At 41.8% G+C, this 19,061-nt stretch overlaps 1 protein-coding gene across 1 annotated transcript; it reads left to right on the top strand.

The window, feature by feature from the left end:
- Nucleotides 1–687: 687 nt before the first annotated feature.
- Nucleotides 688–18,794, top strand: srebf1 (sterol regulatory element binding transcription factor 1). Its single transcript, XM_087839769.1, has 19 exons — nt 688–1,060; nt 4,207–4,752; nt 6,079–6,254; nt 6,371–6,508; nt 6,619–6,837; nt 6,968–7,082; nt 7,353–7,510; nt 9,931–10,147; nt 10,267–10,451; nt 10,576–10,837; nt 11,074–11,240; nt 11,493–11,661; nt 11,804–11,912; nt 12,170–12,279; nt 14,235–14,367; nt 14,514–14,679; nt 15,480–15,695; nt 16,240–16,351; nt 17,101–18,794. Exons 1-19 carry the CDS (start codon nt 955–957, stop codon nt 17,319–17,321), a joined length of 3,525 nt encoding a protein of 1,174 aa, XP_087695895.1. The 5' UTR covers nt 688–954; the 3' UTR covers nt 17,322–18,794.
- Nucleotides 18,795–19,061: the final 267 nt, after the last annotated feature.

The following is a 19,061-nucleotide window of genomic DNA, read 5'->3' as shown; positions in this document are numbered from 1 at the left end:
CAACCTGAAGAGCCGGTTCGGAGCCGAAAGAGCCGGCTCTTTTTAGTGAGTCGAGCCGAAAGAGCCGGATCTCTAAAAAGAGCCGGAAATCCCATCACTAAAACACATGATGTAATCGCTAGACCCAAAGATGCAACGTCAGATCACCCCACTCTGATTCTGAGCTTCTCATTGGACGGTTTTACTGGTTCTACAGGAGGAGTCGCTAATTCGAGTCAAACAAGCTTGGCTGTCTCTAAGCGCACGCCCCACACGATTATGATTGGCTATTGGTGGCAAGCCCACAATAAACATGTCCATGCTTGATACAAAGAGGAAAAAATATAAAATTATTTATAATCAATATTATAAAAGATATTCAGAACTGTATTAACCTGCTCTGGAATCAGAACTTACCTCGTTTATGCTGTAGTTAGCTTTTTTTACATACCCATCGAATGTAACCATATAAATATTTTCTAGCCACGGCATCACTTCTTCGATTACTGCAATTATTTGTTGTTTTTTGTACATTATCTGATTTTTGTGTGTAAATTGTGTTAGATCGTGGCCGTATACACCACATGCCCTTACTCATTTACTCAAACAATCAAAACAAGCCTGAGAAACAGGGACGTGGGAATCTAGTTCAAAGGAGGGTGATTGGCTGGCGCAACTGTCAATCATCATCGGTTGGATGGGTTTCTCCGGCTACCGCTGTAAGCACGTTAGTAGTGAATGAGCGTCGGTGTTTGGCTTGGTTTGACAAGTTTCCCAGGATGATGATGGGGCTAGTAGTGAGCAGTTAGTTGACACAAAAGTTTAAAAAAAATAAGAAAAGTTGCAGCTCGCGTTGCGCATGTGACGAAAGGACAGGGATCTTGGTCCTTTTGTCAAATGTAAGGACTCAGAAGTTTCCGATTTCTCCGACAGTCAGTCAAGTCTACACTGGAAAGCCCAGACACGACAGTAAAGATGAACAGCCTGTCTTTTGACGATCATTCGTTGGATAATCTGGATCCAACACTGTCGCTTAACGACCCCAGTGATATTGATACGGCCCTCCTAAGCGACATTGATGGTAAGAAAATATAATGGTTGCTGCTGGCTTAAAACAGTTGCTAAAACCGGTAACACCGTACGTGTTATCATTCCTTTTCATATCAATTCTTTAACTGTTCTGCATGTAATAATCACACTAACAACATCACTTACAACGACATTCAATACAAAGACACCTTTAAAAAAATAAAGCTTTTAAAAGCTTAGAGCTAGCTTTCATCATCCACTGTTAGCTACATGCTAACTATCAGTGAGCAAGTATATGGAGGCTAGCCGGAAGTGATATTTGGGATGTTTTGTTATTAATTTATAACTATGATTCTTGCAATATCAGAAGTCGTCTGTGTGTCTTTCTGTGCAATAGAAAAATAGAAGCGCATTTCGTGAGGCGAATATGTGACACCAACGTACAGCTAGCTTCGTGTGCGCCCCGCCCCCAGCGTGCTCCATAGACCGGGGTTACTGTCGTTCATTCCTCTCTTTTTGGGTTCACAGAGCCTCACTTGACCGATTTGACAAATATAATGCATTTATGTATGCCAAATTAATCGGCCGAAAACTAATCTAGCCATGTGCTCTTTGGACGACTTTATTTGTTTTCTTGCGAATATAGTGCTATCCACGTGCCCGTTTTTGCAAAAAACAAACAGCATATATACAATGATTCATATTTAAAATTCGTGCAACAATTTAAGCCTTCCATCGAAATCACAAGAGTATTTCGAGTATTGTTAAGATTTAGAGTTTTCTGTCAGTCTTCCTAAATTGGCCAGTATGTGTTTTATGATAGGGGGCGACGTGTAAATAAGATAACACGCAGTGCGTAAACAGTGTTCATATCCTGCGGCCTGGCTCTCCATCTCCCTGACTTTGACCGACAGTAACCCTCTGTGACACTGCTCGATGGTAACCTCACACTCATTGCCACAGGCAGCTCTCCCTCTCTTTTCCTGTCTTGGGCTGATCGGCATAGCAAGTCTCCGAGATGCGCTCTGATTGGCCAAGAGCGATCACCTCATACACAACACTGCTTCACAAATCCAGGCTGCTCGTTTTTTCTTTTTTTGTACTGCAGACACAACATGAACTCAGAATCACTTAACAGAGAAATTAAACGCGGTCAACTGTCCTTGTAAAAAAATGCTGTGAAAATTATTTCAGTGTCTTATGTCTTTCAAGAGCACACTGCTTCCTAGAATAAAAAAATGATTAGTGAACACGTGCCATCTCACTTTTTTTCATGTAAAGTTTTTTTTGTCAGTTTTAAATCTTTGTAATTAGCAAATCTTCTGGAAAAGATACATATTAAAATGTTTTATATCTTAGATCATGCTAATGAAAACCTACAAGTCCATATGTGCACGAGCACAAATTAAGATTAATAACTCATTAATAATAATATACCTCTTAGGTTCTTGGACCTACAGCTGCACGCACATGATGAATGGCTTGATAAACTTAAAGTGTGAAATGTACTGTAAACCTGTACCCAGTATTTCTTGCTGTGTTTTCTAACGCAACAAGAGGCAGTCTTTCTTGTAAAGTGTGTTTTTTAAACTGCGTAAGACACCCTATCTCCTGCTTAGGATGTTTTAAAGTAGTTTTCTAGTAATTTTTTGAGTGTTAATGGAAAATGTAATGAAACAAAACAAAATTTAGTTTTTAGCAAATTTAAACCACTGTAGTCATAAGTACATGTGATGTACTACATTTACAGTCATGTGAAAAAGAATGGACTCTATAAAAGCAGAAGTTTTTCTGGTTCGCAGTACATGGGTTTGTGGAAGTCCCAAATTCACCTCATGGTCAGAGAAACCTCAAAAAAACACATGAGCTACATAATCTACAGCATATTAAATGTTAACATTAATGACAGTAAAGTTAGAAAGAGACTGAACACAAATATGGGTTCAATTTTAAAAAGCACATGCAGGAGCAAAGTTGCAGCTAAACAAACCAGAACACTTTTAAAGCAATAATTCATAATGCACAACATCACACAGCATATCTGTATAAACACCTAATATCAACTGTTAAGCATAGCGATGGAATGGTGATGACTTGGGGGTTGTTTTTGCGGCCACAGGACTCGGGAACCCTGCATTGATTGAGTTGACCATGAACTCTTCCGTATTTCAAAGTATTCTAGAGTTAAGTATGAGGCCATCTGTCCTATAGCTGATGCTTGGCCGAAATTGTGTCATGCAACAGGACAATGCTCCCAAGCACAGCAGCAAATATACAAGATAGTGGCTGAAAAAGGAAACAGTCAAGGTGTTGCAATGACCCAGTTGAGGTCCAGACATCAACGCGGTAAGAAAATGCCGTGGGGACACTTTAACCCTCTCCAGGCAGGCGTTGCCGATTTGCAACAGTTAAAAACTAACAGCCTGATTACCCCACATACATATTTTATGAGTTTTTTTTTTTTTTACTCAGAAGTACCACTGCAGGACTTGGTTGTGCATTAGCAACAAAAAGTTTAATTTGAGCCTGAGAGGGTTCAAAGAGCTGTGCATGAACGAATGCCTGCAAAGGTCTGAACTAAAGCAAACGCTGTTAAGAAGAGTGGGCCAAAATTCCACCACAGCAATGTGGGAGTTACTTCAAGTTATTATTGCTGCTAAAGTTGGTTTGATAATATGATGACTCATTAGTTAAACGTATTTTTAAAAAATTTTTTTTTTTTACAGGACTGCATAAAGCCCCGTTAAAACCTTCTTTTTAACGCAACTTTGTTTGTTGCCATTTAGCTTTTACCAATACCAACACACACTTCAAGGGTTTGCTCCTTTCTATTTGAGCATCACATTGGCCTTATCCATTTTTATGCATTCCCACTCTACACTGCAATTATATATTAAGAATAATACTTAGATATATGGTTACTTGCGTTTTTATTTTCTTTAGCATGACTGAAATTGTTGCCAGTGATGTTTGATCATAAACACAGTTTACATGTGGGTTGATTCATTGGTAATTAAAGTGCAGTTTGCTACTGAAATGGATAGTAATTCAATCTCTAAACAAGTTTTCTCGAGAAAATTACAGTTCCTATAGATTTTATCTTGGTCCATATTTAATTGTTTAAAGCTGGCAAATTGCTATAAATTTTCTACTTGAACAATAACATTCACAGTGGCTGTGATTTGTCTTCCTGTTTAGACATGCTCCAGCTCATCAACAACCAGGACGTGGAGTTTGGAGGACTCTTTGATGCCCCTCCATACACCACAGCTCCTCCCATGCAAGAGATTCATGGTTTGACTCAGACCATCACCTCAGCCTCTCCCCCAACCACCACTACCACACCTCCATCTTCATCTTCCATCCTAAGCAGTAACCCCCATCTGGATGCACTGCTGGGCCCTCCTATTACTCGTAGCTCGTCCACCCCAGACAAAGCCTTCCAGCCTCCCACCTTCCAGCAGTCTCCCCTGGCCCAGGTACCCAGCTCCACCCAGAGGCAGCAGCCGTCCTCCCCACAACAAGCTCAAAGCATCAGACAGACCCAAGTGGAGCAACCCCAACCAGTTCTCAGCCCGTCTGCTCCTTCCCAGGCAGCTTCACCTAATGGCTCCCCAGGACCAAACCCAGCATTCAGCTCAACGCCTCAGGCGCTCTTCACCTCTCCTGCACCCCAGACTCCACCACAGACACAGACACAGCCTCAGGCCCGCACCAACTACAGCAGCCCAAACAGCTACACAGGTAAGCCCTCTCTGATGGTGATGATTGAGTCATAGATTGTGTGCGAGTTAGATGGTAGGGGGTATCAAACTGTGCTTTAAAAACAAAACCTTTAAAGGAAAGGATGAAAATAAAACTGTGATGTTATTGTAGTGTGTTTCTTCATATAGAGACAAGTTCCTTGACTTTGCATGTCTGATGTTGGATCGTTCTAATCTAATTCTGTCTGCATCGCCGAACAAAATGGTCTCAACAGCAAGCTTCCTGCTGTCTTTAACTTTTTACAACTTTCATTAACCTGGCTTAACCAGTTTATTTTGTTCTGTAATTTACAGTTAAAGTTCAAGGTTTTTGAACCTTTTTTGCACAGTGAAAATGACAAACCTCTTGTGTCAGGTATTTAGTGAGGGGAAAAAATGGGTTATTAAGGAAAATGTTAATATCTAATTTTTGTCAATTGTGATTTGATTAAAATATGTGATGCTAACCTTTCAGTCGTTAGACTTCTTTTCAACAATACATGCACTGCTGTTTTACCGACTTTTCAAATACAAACAAATGGAATCTCATAGAGATACATAACCTCATTTACCAGCGTTATTTTTCTCTAAAGGAAAAAAAGGGGAGAATGACAAATTGTCATCTGTGAGGGGAAAAAAACTCCAAGTTTCTATTTATATTTCTGTTAAATGCCGAGGATGTTTTTAGTGGTTTACATAAAGCACATTTGTGTTAACCATGGAATCTAGCAGCTGATACCCAGTGCCCTGCAAGTTTGCTGTTCACGTGCATTTATCAGGACACTAGGTTATTTAACCTCGGATGATTTCTAATTAATGTCGTAATCTAATAGACTTTGCTCAGCTGCGTAAGAGTCCGCGAGTGAAATGAAATTTGTGTGTGTGGACAAGACGTGGAACATTGGTGCGTACACAGTAGACAGTCCACTGCATGTGCATATCTTTATCCATATCTCTTAAAGCTTGGTGGAGATAAGCGAAAGTAGCGGCCATATCATTTGGAGAATATCGCATTTATAATGAGTCCATAGTTCACCTTTTGCCTACAAAGTCTTAAAACGAATGCAGTTTTGATGAAATTAAGAGTTCAGGTGTTTTTTACTTTTAAAGCTGGCGGTTCTTTTGGAAGCTTAAATGTTGAAATGGGTAGTGTGCTACTAAACCGTTAAATGATCACGGAAATTTTAACACAAACCACCAAATACTTAACATATAAAAATGTTAATTTCAAGTCAGAATTGCTCTGATTTTTCTTCAGATTTCAACTGCGTGGTTTAAGTCTGAATAAGTCTTTTTGGCATCAATGTGTTTTTTTTTTTTTTTCTAGCTGGCAGTCCCAGCAGTGTGAGCACTCCTGCCACCAGTTTGTCATCCTCACCACCGAGCATTCAGCCAGTGGCCATTCAGGCTCAGCTCCAAGGGCTGACAACTGCATCTCCTCTCCTGACCACGTCAACAAGCCCTCCAGTTCAAACTGTCGCAGCCCACGTACAGCAAGTACCCGTAAGTGTGTGAAGGTGCTCTCTGAGCGAGCCTGGATGGACTGAAAAACGAATGCACTGCAGTCCTCGTTTACGTAAATGAATTTTCGCTGCATCTATCTGCCCTGGTGTCCTCAGGTGTTGCTTCAGCCCCAGTTCATCAAGGCCGAGAGTCTACTGCTGACCACTTTGAAGCCCGACCCCTGCATGGTCACTACTGTAGCTTCTCCCACGTCCCTGGCCACCACCACCCCAGCACAGAGCACTTCGCTGCAGGTAGATGCACAATATGAACTCAAACCTAATACTGAAGTCACACAGTGCACCGCTGTCGAGTTTACACCCACGATGTTAACCCTGGCACTTACATCATCCTGTTTTCTCAGGCATTCATGGGTGGTGGTACTTTCCTGACTACAGTGCCTGTCATGGTGGATGCTGAAAAGCTTCCCATCAACCGCATCGCTATCAGTGGTAAGCCGGTTGGCCAGCCACACAAAGGGGAGAAGCGCACGGCCCACAACGCTATTGAGAAGCGGTACCGCTCCTCCATCAATGACAAAATCATGGAGCTGAAAGACTTGGTGGCGGGCACTGATGCTAAGGTAAGAAGCACGTATTTACAAGCATCCCACACTTTTTATGCCATATTCTTTCTTTTTTTTTTGTCCAGTTGTCTTTTTCATGAACAGCAGAGGTCTAATAATTCAGTTGGTCTTTTTCTTTCATTTCTAGCTCAATAAATCTGCAGTACTGAGAAAAGCCATCGATTACATCCGTTACCTGCAGCAGACTAACCAGAAGCTCAAACAAGAGAACATGGCTCTTAAAATGGCAGCCCAGAAAAACAGTATGTGCTTAAAATGGTCCCTTTTCTTTATTCGTCAACAGCCTCTTGGCATTTTATTTCAATTTCTTGAAAGTCAATCATTCTGGTAACCTTTAACAACAATGACTGCTGTTTTTTTTTTGTTTTTGTTTTTTTTAATCCTGAAAAGACAAATATAAAATGAAATGAAATAAAGTGTATTGTAGGGTTTTCTTTTCTTTTGTACCCTTGATTGACCCTCCCTCTACTTACTTCATCATCTTTTTTTTTTTTTAAACCCCTTTTCTACAGAGTCTCTTAAGGACCTGGTTGCCATGGAGGTGGATGGACAGGCTGATGTGAAGAGCGAGCTGCCCACCCCGCCAGCCTCTGACGTGGGTTCCCCAACGTCCTTCTCTCACTGTGGCAGTGACTCAGAACCTGACAGTCCAATGGGAGAGGACACAAAGGTATGCAGAGCTCATTTAAACTAAACACTTGAGATGAGGGTTCGGGATAGAGATGCAAGGACAGATGGTTTGTTCCCATTAGGTTTGCGTTTGAATGAAAGTTAGGACTCTGTAAAATATATATTTGAAAAATCAGAATTTGCAAATCATTCAAATCCTGCATTGACATGAAAATGATGCAAAGAAAACATTTCAAATGTTGAAAGTTTTCTTTCTTATTTTCAATTCGATGCCAGCAAAAGCAAAGCGTTTAAAGACAAATGTAGGTACACCGGCATGTTTCCCGCTGGTTTACGTCACCTTTAAGCAGGCGCGAGGGAACCATGGAGACCAGTTGCTGTAGTTCTGAAAGCACAATCTTTTTCTGTGCTTGCTTGATATAGGATTTCAGCTGCTCAGCAGTCTGAACATTTGGCACATTGTGAATAGAAAAACACAACAACGGACGCCTCTGTGGGTGACAGCCCTGTCAGAATGCAGGCAGGTCAGTTTAGCTGCCAGGCTCTCTGCAGATGGATGCATGCAATTTGGTAGTGTGCTGGCAAAGTGGCCTTCATTTAAAAAAAAGACATTGTCTTGATAGTAGCATATGTTAGTGTTAATGGTGCCTTTTATAAGATGGGCAGCAGCTGTGAATAAATGTTTAGAATATGTTTTTTTCTGGATTTATGGATGCAGGGACACCAGCACAGCACTGGTTAGTGGACTCATTTGAGCCCATGCAGTGAATTGATGGGTTGGGAATGAAAATGAAGATACATTAAATTGTTGGAAGTATTTGTCCACACAGTTCTTCACACTGTGATGAATCACCAACAGTTTTTTTTTCCATAGACTGCTTTAATGATTTGCATATTCTCAAAATAGAAGATGAGATATGGCTAAATGAAACTAGCTAAAACCTGTTTTTGCTGTGCTTTGTTTATTCCTTTAGGCATATGGTGCCATCTGTATGGGATTTTTTTTGTTTTTGTTTGTTGGAACAACAAGCCTTGGTTACCTTTCACATTTGAATAGATACAGATACCTGTACCTGGGCTTTGGTTCTGTTTTTCGGTATTTTACTCATTGTGACATAATAAATCCAAGATTTCTCTTACAAAAATAAGTCCAAACTTCTCACTTGAAACATTTTGTTATTTAATGCTTTGGTCGCTGTCTGGCAGTGAACACCGGGTTCGGACAGTCTCGGTCGTTGTGTCCTTGGGCAAGACATTTTACCTACCGCCTACTGGTGTTGGCCAGAGGGGCCGATGGCGCGATATGGCAGCCTCGCTTCTGTCAGTCTGCCCCAGGGCAGCTGTGGCTACAACTGTAGCTTGCCTCCACCAGTGTGTGAATGTGAGAGTGAATGAATAGTGGTATTGTAAAGCGCTTTGAGGGCCCCAAAAAGCGCTATATAAATGCAATCCATTATTATTATTATTATTATTATTATTATTATTATTATAACACATTTAATATTAATTCTAAGCTATAATTAGTTGCGATTATCTACCAATGCTTTGGATATACAATCTCACATGACGTGCATGTTTACCGTAAACCGCACGTGAGTTAAAATGTCAAACAACACAGTGAAAAAAGTTCTGTTTTTTTTGCGTGCAACGTGTCCGACTTACTAATTAATTACCTGACGAAGATTTTTCATCATCGTCATCATCCATTGGTTCACACTCTTCTACACTGGTGACAGATGTGCTAAATTAAGCTGCAGTGATTGTGAATTTGGCTTTCGGGCTATCAGATCTGGTGCATTCTTCGAGCTGTGTTTTGCGTTTGACCAGGCGTTTCCTCAGATTAGATGCATTGCCGTTTCCAGCTTTGCATTTTGCACTACAAACGTGGGAGAGACCATTGTCTGTGCCGAGCTCTGAAAGTGTGAGCTCGCCTGAGTCTGCTTTTGGCTCGTCACACCGCCATTGCCTTGCGTGTGTGCTTGCTGGAGTGACGTCACGGCAGGAGTGACGTCACACGGACTCGGCCTATTTCTTCCTTTAACCCAAATGTGCTCTGGTGATAAAATTTGGCATCAGCTGATTTTTGTGAATTGGAGTTTGGTCGGTGCCATGGTGACGGCTTAAAGCACCTCAAAGAAAACCTTAGTAAACTTCCTTCACAGGCGCTCCCATGAACAATCTAGGAAACTGTTACCAACAGAAACCTTGACCACACTGCAACTGTCAGTCTTAATGGACAAAAAAAAAAAAAAATACAAACGTGATTCTTTTGGCTGCGAAAAAATTCTCCATGAACACCCGTGATGCTTGACAGCTTGTGTACAGCGCTCAACTATTAATCAACCACTATAACACCTCAAAAATTTAATTACTCATACTTTTTGTCAGATTGATGTTGCTGCCTGAATTAATAAACTGAATAATCACAAATGTGTCCTTCTGGATTCTCTCGTGTGTCAGCCAAATATAGGCACGCCGGACCAGTCGACAGCAGGTGGCAGTGCCGTTGGCATGTTGGACCGTTCCCGTATGGCGTTGTGCACCTTTACCTTTCTCTTCCTCTCACTCAACCCTTTGGCTGCTCTGTTCTGTTCATCGGGTAGCAGCTCATCTGGAAATACTGAAGCTGTAAGCACCCATCATGCGGGCAGGACCGTCCTGGGTGTGGATGTCGCAGGTACAGAGTGGGGGAAAATGCTGGGAGGGAGACAGATGGCAGTGATTCAAATTTCACATAATTAGCTCTCAATAAATAGATTTTCTTTGCAGTTAAATGACACTCTGTGTTGTTTATAGGTGACTCGTGGGGCTGGATGGATTGGATGCTCCCGACTATACTGGTGTGGCTACTGAATGGTATTCTGGTATCAGGAGTTCTAATACGCCTGTTGGTGTATGGAGAACCTGTAACCAGACCACATTCTGGATCATCCGTCTTGTTCTGGAGGCATCGCAAACAGGCCGACCTGGACCTGGCAAGAGTATGCTTCTTTTTTTCTTTTTTTTTGACCATATTTAAATCAGAAATCCTTCTGAACTCTCACAGAATCTATAAAGTGGCTCTTTGTCTGTTTTCTCTCACCGTTTATCTTTTACACTTCACAGGGAGATTTTGCCCAAGCCAGTCACAACCTGTGGACTTGTCTGAAGGCTCTCGGTCGCCCCTTACCCACCTCCCAGTTGGACTTGGCCTGCGCAGCACTCTGGTCTTTGCTGAGATTCTGCCTCCAGCGTCTATGGGTTGGCCGCTGGCTGGCTGCCAGGGCAGGAGGGCTGCGATCTGATCGCCCCCTGCAGGAGGATGCCTGCAAAAGCAGCCGTGATGCCGCCCTGGTTTACCACCGCTTGCACCAGCTTCACATGACAGGTTGGTCACCATAAGAGTCCTGTTTTTAGATCAGATCAGTGTGACACGCTGGACATTAGGAGGTGAATTGTCATTCATTTCAAAGCAACTCAGCAACATTTGAAGTAAGGTTTAAAAAGCTTTGCAGTCTTTGCTGTGCAAAAAGATTCTGTCTAAAGAGAAATTCCAGTTTAAATATTTTTTGTGAATAATAAAAAAAACCTAATTATTTTCTTGTCTTCGATCTGTGCCTGCAGGTAAACTGAATGGCAGCCACCTCTCAGCAGTGCACATGTCTTTAAGTGCAGTGAACCTTGCAGAGTGTTCTGGCTCATGCCTGCCTGTGGCCTCGCTGGCTGAGATCTATGTTTCTGCGGCTCTACGAGTCAAAGCCAGTTTGCCGAGGGTTCTGCATTTCACCTCTGTGAGTCCCTGTTGTTTGCACAAGCATACGCGTCTTGCTCAGTCATTTATAAGCAGTGTTTTTACCCCGACTCTGTTTCTTTTGTGCTCACATGATGTAACAACAACCAGTTTTGAGTTGACATTTTGTTTAATTTATCTTTCATGGTTAATAAACATTCACTGAGGTGATTAAAGATCCTGCAATCTGTCCCAACGTGAAATATTTTAAACTACACGAACCAAAACGTTTTTTTTTCCCTTCTTTTGATAGCGTGTGTTCCTGAGCAGTGCTCGTCAAGCATGCCTATCTTCCAGCGGCAGTGTCCCCCCAGCCATGCAGTGGCTTTGTCACCCACTAGGTCACCGCTTCTTCGTGGATGGGGACTGGGCTATTCGCAGCACCCCTAAAGAAAGCATCTACAGCCAAGCTGGCAACACTGGTCAGTGAAAGCAAAAGTTTGCACTCAGTGTATAACTGTGTTTTTACAATACCTAGTTTGGAATCCTCTTGCCTACAATATGCAGGCATATTCTGATGTTTATATTTGTTATTATTATTATTGTTATTGGTTTCCCTTGCAGTGGATCCTCTGGCTCAGGTGACTCAGGCATTTAGAGAACACCTCCTGGAAAAGGCTCTGTACTGTGTGGCCCAGCCTCGTGGAGAGAAAAATACAAGTCCGGGAGACGGGTGAGAAATCAAGACGCGCTTTCATATAATCGATTCTTGTAACTTTTGGTTCGTTTGCTTTTCTTGGCAACAAGTTACGGTTTACTTCTCATAGAGTCGCCAACATACAAAGAAAGGAATGAGAATAATAAACGCAGAATTAAATTTGGTATTTAAAAAAAAAAAACCTTTTGTAGGTGTGTTTTATTTTAATGATTTGTGGGGCAAAATAACCATTCATTGTGTGTGTGTGTGTGTGTGTGTGTGTGTGTCCTCAGCGAGTATGCCGATGCCCTGGAATATCTCCAGCTGTTGATTAGTGCTTCAGATGCGGCTGGTGCCACCTCACAGTCCTTTGCTATTGGGTCCAACATGGCAACTGTCACAGGTATGGCTGTGGCAACTGTTGTTTCTGTTTGCGGTCTCATTTGTATTTCTGTGGAATATGTTCAAATTTAGGGCTGGGTATCGTCACTGATTTTTAGAATCGATTCAATTCCGATTCACAAGGTCCAGAATCGATTCGATCCACGATTCGATTTAATTCGATTCGATTCGATTCACTTCGATTTGAATATGGGAAATTTTGACAGTCAGAAATATTATAATTCTGATTAGTACGTTTACATATTTTTGTATCTATAAAAAGGAAGCTGACACACGCAAGACTTTATCAGAGGTGTGAGCGTCACAGCAGATGCCTTTGTGTCAAAGTAGCTGAAGATAAAACACAGAAACACATGAAGGTGATTTTTCCTGGCCTGGATTTTATAAAAATATTCTGCAGTACATCAAAAACGAAAGAAAACCATTAATCAACACATGAACATTACCTCTGAAGTTACAGCGGTTTTATTAGAGACACGGCTAAGCATTTTGCATTTTGCATAATTTTAAAAAGTTTAAATTTGTTCAGCATTGAACGGCAGAAATTAGGTTTTCTTTTCGGAAGTATATAAAACAGAAAAAAAAAAAGTCGGCCGATAGCGCTGTAAACAACGGTAGACTTGTGTAATAAGCAAGCGAATGAGAGAGAGAGAGAGAGAGAGAGAGAGAGAGAGAGAGAAAGTAAGAGTGAATACTTGACGATGTTTTTGTGAAGCGTAGTTTGGATCCTCTTTTGCTGCTGGTTCGGTCAATATTGTTTGGAGAGACATCAAACTAACAGCTTTAGAATCAGCGCATAAAGGGCGTGAACACAAAGCGCGGACCCGCCGACAGATCAGAATCAGCGGGCTGTCGGCTTTCAGCCCCAACTGTGAGAAATTCGACATCTAACTGATTCTGATCCGCGGGCTGCGCTGTGTGTTTAAGTCTTTGTGCAGAATCCGTGTTCCTGCTCTCATTTACTGTTTTAGCTGTTTGGTGGTTGTTGAAATTTTGTGAGATTTCACCTGAGATTCTGGCATTTCGGGCAAAATAAATTTATATTAAAAAATCGATTCAGGATTTTAATGAATCGATTTTACGTAATCCAAGCCAGAATCGATTTTAATCGATAAATCGATTATAAAAACCCACCCCTATTCAAATTCCACAATATGCAGAATATTTATATTGAAAAGTAATCTTTGACAGTGTATCTTCAGCGCTAAAAACATTAGTGATCACTAATGGTACCGACTTTTTAATCTGGTTAAAATGTGCTTTTAGAAAAATCAGAACTTGCCTCTAAATGTTTCTGTTGCTTAAGTACATCAAGCAGTTCCACGTCTAGATGCGTACTCCTTACTTCACTGCTACTTATCTTTTTTGCAATAATTGCATTAGCCTTCTCTGCACACTGCTCTTTCTTTACTGCGCGTGCAGAATAAGAAGCTGTGTGACAAAGTTCATTTTTACACTACAGAGATCAAGTAGCTTGATTTCCCTTTGACTTCCATCCTCCCACCGCTTTCCTTTGTCCTTACCGATCACTGATCTGAGCGAGAGAGGGCTAGGTGAAAGGGAGGCATTTGCTAGATTGCTTCATCTATCTTCAGCACTGTCAAATTGGTGATCACCTTGAGAGGAAGGAGGGAGCGGGAGGGATGAGAGACTGTGCAGGGATTTTAATAGGAGACTTTTCTTGGCGGAGCCTCAGGTTACTCGCTACATGTTTTAGAAGTCTGTGTGTGTTGCCCTGTGTTAAATGGAGTACTTTTTCCTTGTGAGGGAGTCGTCAAAATCCTCCAGGGTAGAAACAGATTGATTCAGAGGTCAAAATGCAGACAGCAGCTGTCTGCACGGGTGCACCGCCATGCATGCTAAATGTGAAAGTGGACACTCGGGGATTTAAATATCTGCATGTTTGTTTCTGTCTGAGGGTGTCTCAGCTTTGACTGTTTTTCCTCTAATATCCAGGCTGTGACCCTCATTCTAAGTGGTGGTCCTCAATCACTGTGGTGATCATCAACTGGCTCCAAGGAGATGATGCCGCAGCAGAGAGACTGTATCCGACTGTTGAGCACCTGCCCCGCAGTCTGCAGAACGCAGAGTAAGTTAGACGTATAAAGATGTGAATTTGGAACTTTGCCCTGCAAATGCCAGGCTAAGGACACACACCCACCCACCCTCAAACACTTGCACCACTTTAACCTGTGTCCTTTGTCTGTTGCCCGCCCACCACTCTCTTTCTATCAGGAGTCTTCTGCCCAAAGCCTGTCTGAACACATTCAGAGCAGTGCGAGCTCTGCTGTCCAAGCCAGAAAACTGCCAATTGAGTCTGAGCTACAGTGACAAGGCCAGCGCCCTGCTCCGAGACAGCCTCAACCTGGGACCACACTGTCATAGCTCCAGTTTAGACAAGGTACGCACAAAGAAAGGCACAATCTCCTTCAGATTTGTGCACGTAAGTGCTGTTTATTACACCTATGAGGGACATTTCATTAAGGTGACAACATCTGCACGAGAGAAAAAAATGCACAAGAATACTTTAAATGTCGGGAATAGTTACATAGTTATAAAGTGATTAAATTTTACACGCACACAGACACATACACCTTTGTCACAGTACAAAGCGACACACTTCACCAGACAGCGAATCCCTCGCAGCATCTCCACTCTGCGATGCTGCAGTGTCCTACCCTCTGGCACTCAGCAGATGGTGATGCTGGTGGATAGGTAGCTCACAGCGGTGTATGTGCATGGCCAGAGCTGCAGTGCATTGTAGTTGCATTGCATGTGTGTCTCAGCTGAGTGCAATGTACCTGCAGTGCAACACAGAGCTGGGCCACTCACAGCAGAACACACACTCGCGTAGGACAGGTGGAAAATGTCCTTTAGCGTCGATTAGAGATGCATAACATTACGAAAGTGACTGTTTTAATAATAGCAGCTGAAACTATTTGTAGATTAACGTCCTGAGCAAAATGTGATGGATATTACTTGTTTTTATAAACTGGAAGCGGTGTTGTATGACAAACATGCAAACATTTTTTTTTTTTTAGTCTAATTCTTGGTGTTTTTTAAAACATGACATATTCATCATACTTCAGTATCCAGTTCTGAGGTCAGTGGAGACTGGGGGGTTTTTTTTCTCCCTTTTCTTTTCATTTTTGTTTTTACGTTGAGAATATTTGAGCGCTAAAGCTAATTATTTCTCGCTAGGTTGTCCAGTTGCTGTTGTGCGATCTGCTGCTGGTTATGAGGACAAATGTCTGGCGTCTGCAGCAACAAGGGGCCACTCCCACGGGGCAAGGCTCAGCGGGGACCAGCGGCCCTGCGGGCATTCAGCAGGCCTCTCCACCAGAGCTCGTGGGCTTTCAGCAAGACCTCAGCTCGCTACGCAAATTGGCACAGAGTTTCAGACCTGCGATGCGAAGAGTATGTAAAACCTTGTCACCACATTCTGTCTTTTAAGTTTTCCCTTTTGGTTTATGAAAGCTCTGTGCTGGGCCTAATATGAGAGAAGAGTTTGTGCTAAATCTAAAGTGTGTCTCAACTGAAAACTATTTCAGTAGATGAATCTTAAGATGCTCTTTAATGAAAGTGTAAAACACAAATCTGCTGCATATGTATCGTGAATGAGTGAATTAAAAAGAATAGAATTTCTTCACTTAATAAAGGCACACATTGGCACAGAGCAGCACATTGGAAATGGATACAAATATAATCCAGTGCACGTATTTGCAGGCAGTGCAGGGTATATATAATTCTCTGTGAGGTTGGGAGGTGTTGCAGCACACGCTCACACACACACACACACACACACACACACACACCCTGAGGCAAGCGTTTAGCAGCATTGTTCACAAGACTTCAAAGTCTCTCAGAGGTAGAGCCGAGCATTATGTGTGAGTCATCATCACTCGCTGTCGTCCCTCCTCCTCCTCCTCTTCTCTCACCTCTCTCTCTCTTTGCACTCCAGTTGTTTCTCCATGAAGCTACGGCCAGGCTGATGGCGGGGGCCAGTCCCACCCGCACACATCAGCTTCTGGATCGCTCACTGCGGCGCAGAGCAACACCCGGAGCCAAGACAGGTGTGTGTGTGTGTGCGTGTGTGTACAATATTACTGTGGATTTGATATTTCATTCAGTCTGCACTGGTGATTCTGTCTGCAGGAAGATTCCGTTTTAATAACTCCTGTTGATATTTTTAATTTGGTGAAGTAACAGAGAAAGCTCTGAATATTTATGTCACTCGGTCCTTATCTAATCCGTCTGCTTTGAAAATGTATTTCTTTATTAAGTCTAGTCAAAAAAGGGCCATCATTTAATAAGTGCAGCTTCTACATTCTGGGGATGTGATGCTTTTTCTTGACTTGTGTTTTATTAAACTAAATATATATCTGTTTGAGACATTCGGAGATCCTCCTGAATTGCTAGAAAACAAATTCTTTACATTATTTTCTAAGGTTCTTTAGAATACTTGATGAATGGATAAACAGGTGAAATCCAATGTATTTTAATATATTTTATACTAAAAGCAATCTATGGATTGTTAGACTTAATTACTTTAGTTTTTTTTTTTTAGTATTTGCTTTATTTACCATTCATTTAGCATGTTTTGTGGCAGACAGAGAAGCTGGGACATGCTGTTGATTTGTCATTGTGTTTATAAGTGATGGTGGGAGGCTTTTTGGAGAAGGGCAGGCCATTTCAGTTTTCGTTATAAATCAGATCAGTGATTAAACTCTGTTTGGCTGTTGCTGGTTAACGACATCAAAAAGCTCACCCGAAATGCCACAGTAACTAACTGTTTTTGTTTTTGTGTGTTGTGTGTGTGCAGAGGAGTGTGAGATGCGGCCTGGCCAGCGGGAGCAGGCGGAGGCTGTGATGCTGGCGTGCCGCTACCTTCCTCCATCCTTTCTTTCGGCTCCGGGCCAAAGGGTGGGCATGCTGGCCGACGCTGCCCGCACCCTGGAGAAGCTGGGAGACAAGAGGACCCTCCACGACTGCCAGCAAATGATCATAAAACTGGGCAGCGGCACCACCGTCACCAACAGCTAGAGGGGAGGGGGGGTGCTGAGAGACACGCATGGACGTTGTGTACATATATATATAAAAACATCTGTAACATACAAAATCACACAGACAGACAGAAGACAAAACCATACAGTCTCTCTTTGGTGAGCAGCTATCGAACAGATTTGTACAGATTCATATCAAACTGGATTTTCTTCATGCGTTGTCCCTCCCATCACCCCAGTCAAACAACAAAGCACTTGTCGAGTTTCCACTCTTGTTGCTGCGGATTATTTAAAAAAACGATTTTCCTCTTGTCAAAAAAAATAAAAAATAATCACTTGGTGAGAGTGTTGCAGTGCCACAGTTTGCCCACAAAGAGGAGCTGTCGTGTCCTTCTAATGGAAACTGGAGAGGGTGAGAAGTATGAAAGTGGTTTTTGCCCTGCGTTTACTGGCGTATCCCCACTCGCCCCACTTTTCTTTCTTTCTTTTTTTCCCGATTAGCGGAGAGCTTAGTGGGCTGGAGTGGCGGGCTGCTCTGATTGGTTGCAGAATGAGGCATCTGTGTGTTTGTGGGAGAAAAACGAGAACTTGGATTGGTCTGAGTGCATGGGCTTGTGTGGTGGGAAAGCACTAAACAGTAACTGTTGAGGTAAATTTAAAAAAAACAAAACAACAACAACAAAAAAAATCATGCCTCACAAGCTGAGCCCCGTTTCTCTATCTGCATTAAGCCCGTGAGGCTGATTTCAGTGAGATAAGTAATATTATGGCTTTATGAGGTTATTTTCATAGAGGTCGCGTTTTGTTTGTTTTTTTCCTTCTTGTTTTGCTGTGTACATATTTTAATATGTATTTATAATCTTATGATCTTTGATCAAGCAGTATTTTGCATAAGAAGAGTAATTTAATGCCTGTTTTTCCTTTTTTAATCTTGCTTTATTTTGCAGTTTTAAACTAGGCGCCGCATATCTGGTTATCTTGTGCAGTATCAGGTTAGCGTTGCATACCCATGCGACTGTCGTAGGCACTGGTTAGTTGTAAATCAACAGCTCAAGCTAAACATGAGCTGTTGGTACAACTTTTTGTAGTTTGTACAACTACAAAAAGTTGCGTATGTCATGCAGAAGGTTTTGAAATAATTAACTTTTTTTCCTTTTGTTCCAAAGAAAACCTGTGAGAAATCTTCTTTTTTTGTAGCTGTAATGTTACTTTTTCTTTCAATTATTGCTTTCTTTCATAGAGAAAGCACCATGTTTTAATTTTTAAGAGGATTGTTTTGGGTTTTTTTTTTTTTTTAACAAATTTTTTGACATGTCCCAGGACCAGTATATTTTTTTTATAGCATGTGACTAATGTGAAAGACTGAAAAACATGGGATTAAGATGACAGTGATGCAACCATGTCTGAAGGTAATGTTGATGTAGACCTTTCACTGACATGCTTTCATCTCTTCCTTGTTCTTCATCTATTCCTTTTCGTCATGTAAATATTAAAATATTTTGTAAAGAAGAAATGAGCGTTTCCTGTGGTAATTGAAGTAACTGGGTAATACGGGTTGAAAAATGATCAATAATTAAAAGTCCTACAGTAACCTGAGAGGATGTCTGCATTGTGTCTGGCTGAAATTCTAACTCAGATATGGACTAATGTCAGCAAAGGCTCCATTTTTCGGGTTGAGTTTCACGCAGGATTCCCTTCCTGACAAAACCCCAAAGGGGATTTGTGTCTCCAGCTGGAATTGAACCAGTGACCTTAAGCTTGCCAATAAATGTGTTGGAAC

This window comes from Neolamprologus brichardi, chromosome 4, assembly GCF_056152115.1.
Source record: "Neolamprologus brichardi isolate AB-2024 chromosome 4, ASM5615211v1, whole genome shotgun sequence".
NCBI lineage: Eukaryota > Metazoa > Chordata > Actinopteri > Cichliformes > Cichlidae > Neolamprologus > Neolamprologus brichardi.
Note: the sequence above shows the minus strand (reverse complement) of the source record. Positions and strands in the feature narration are given on the sequence as shown.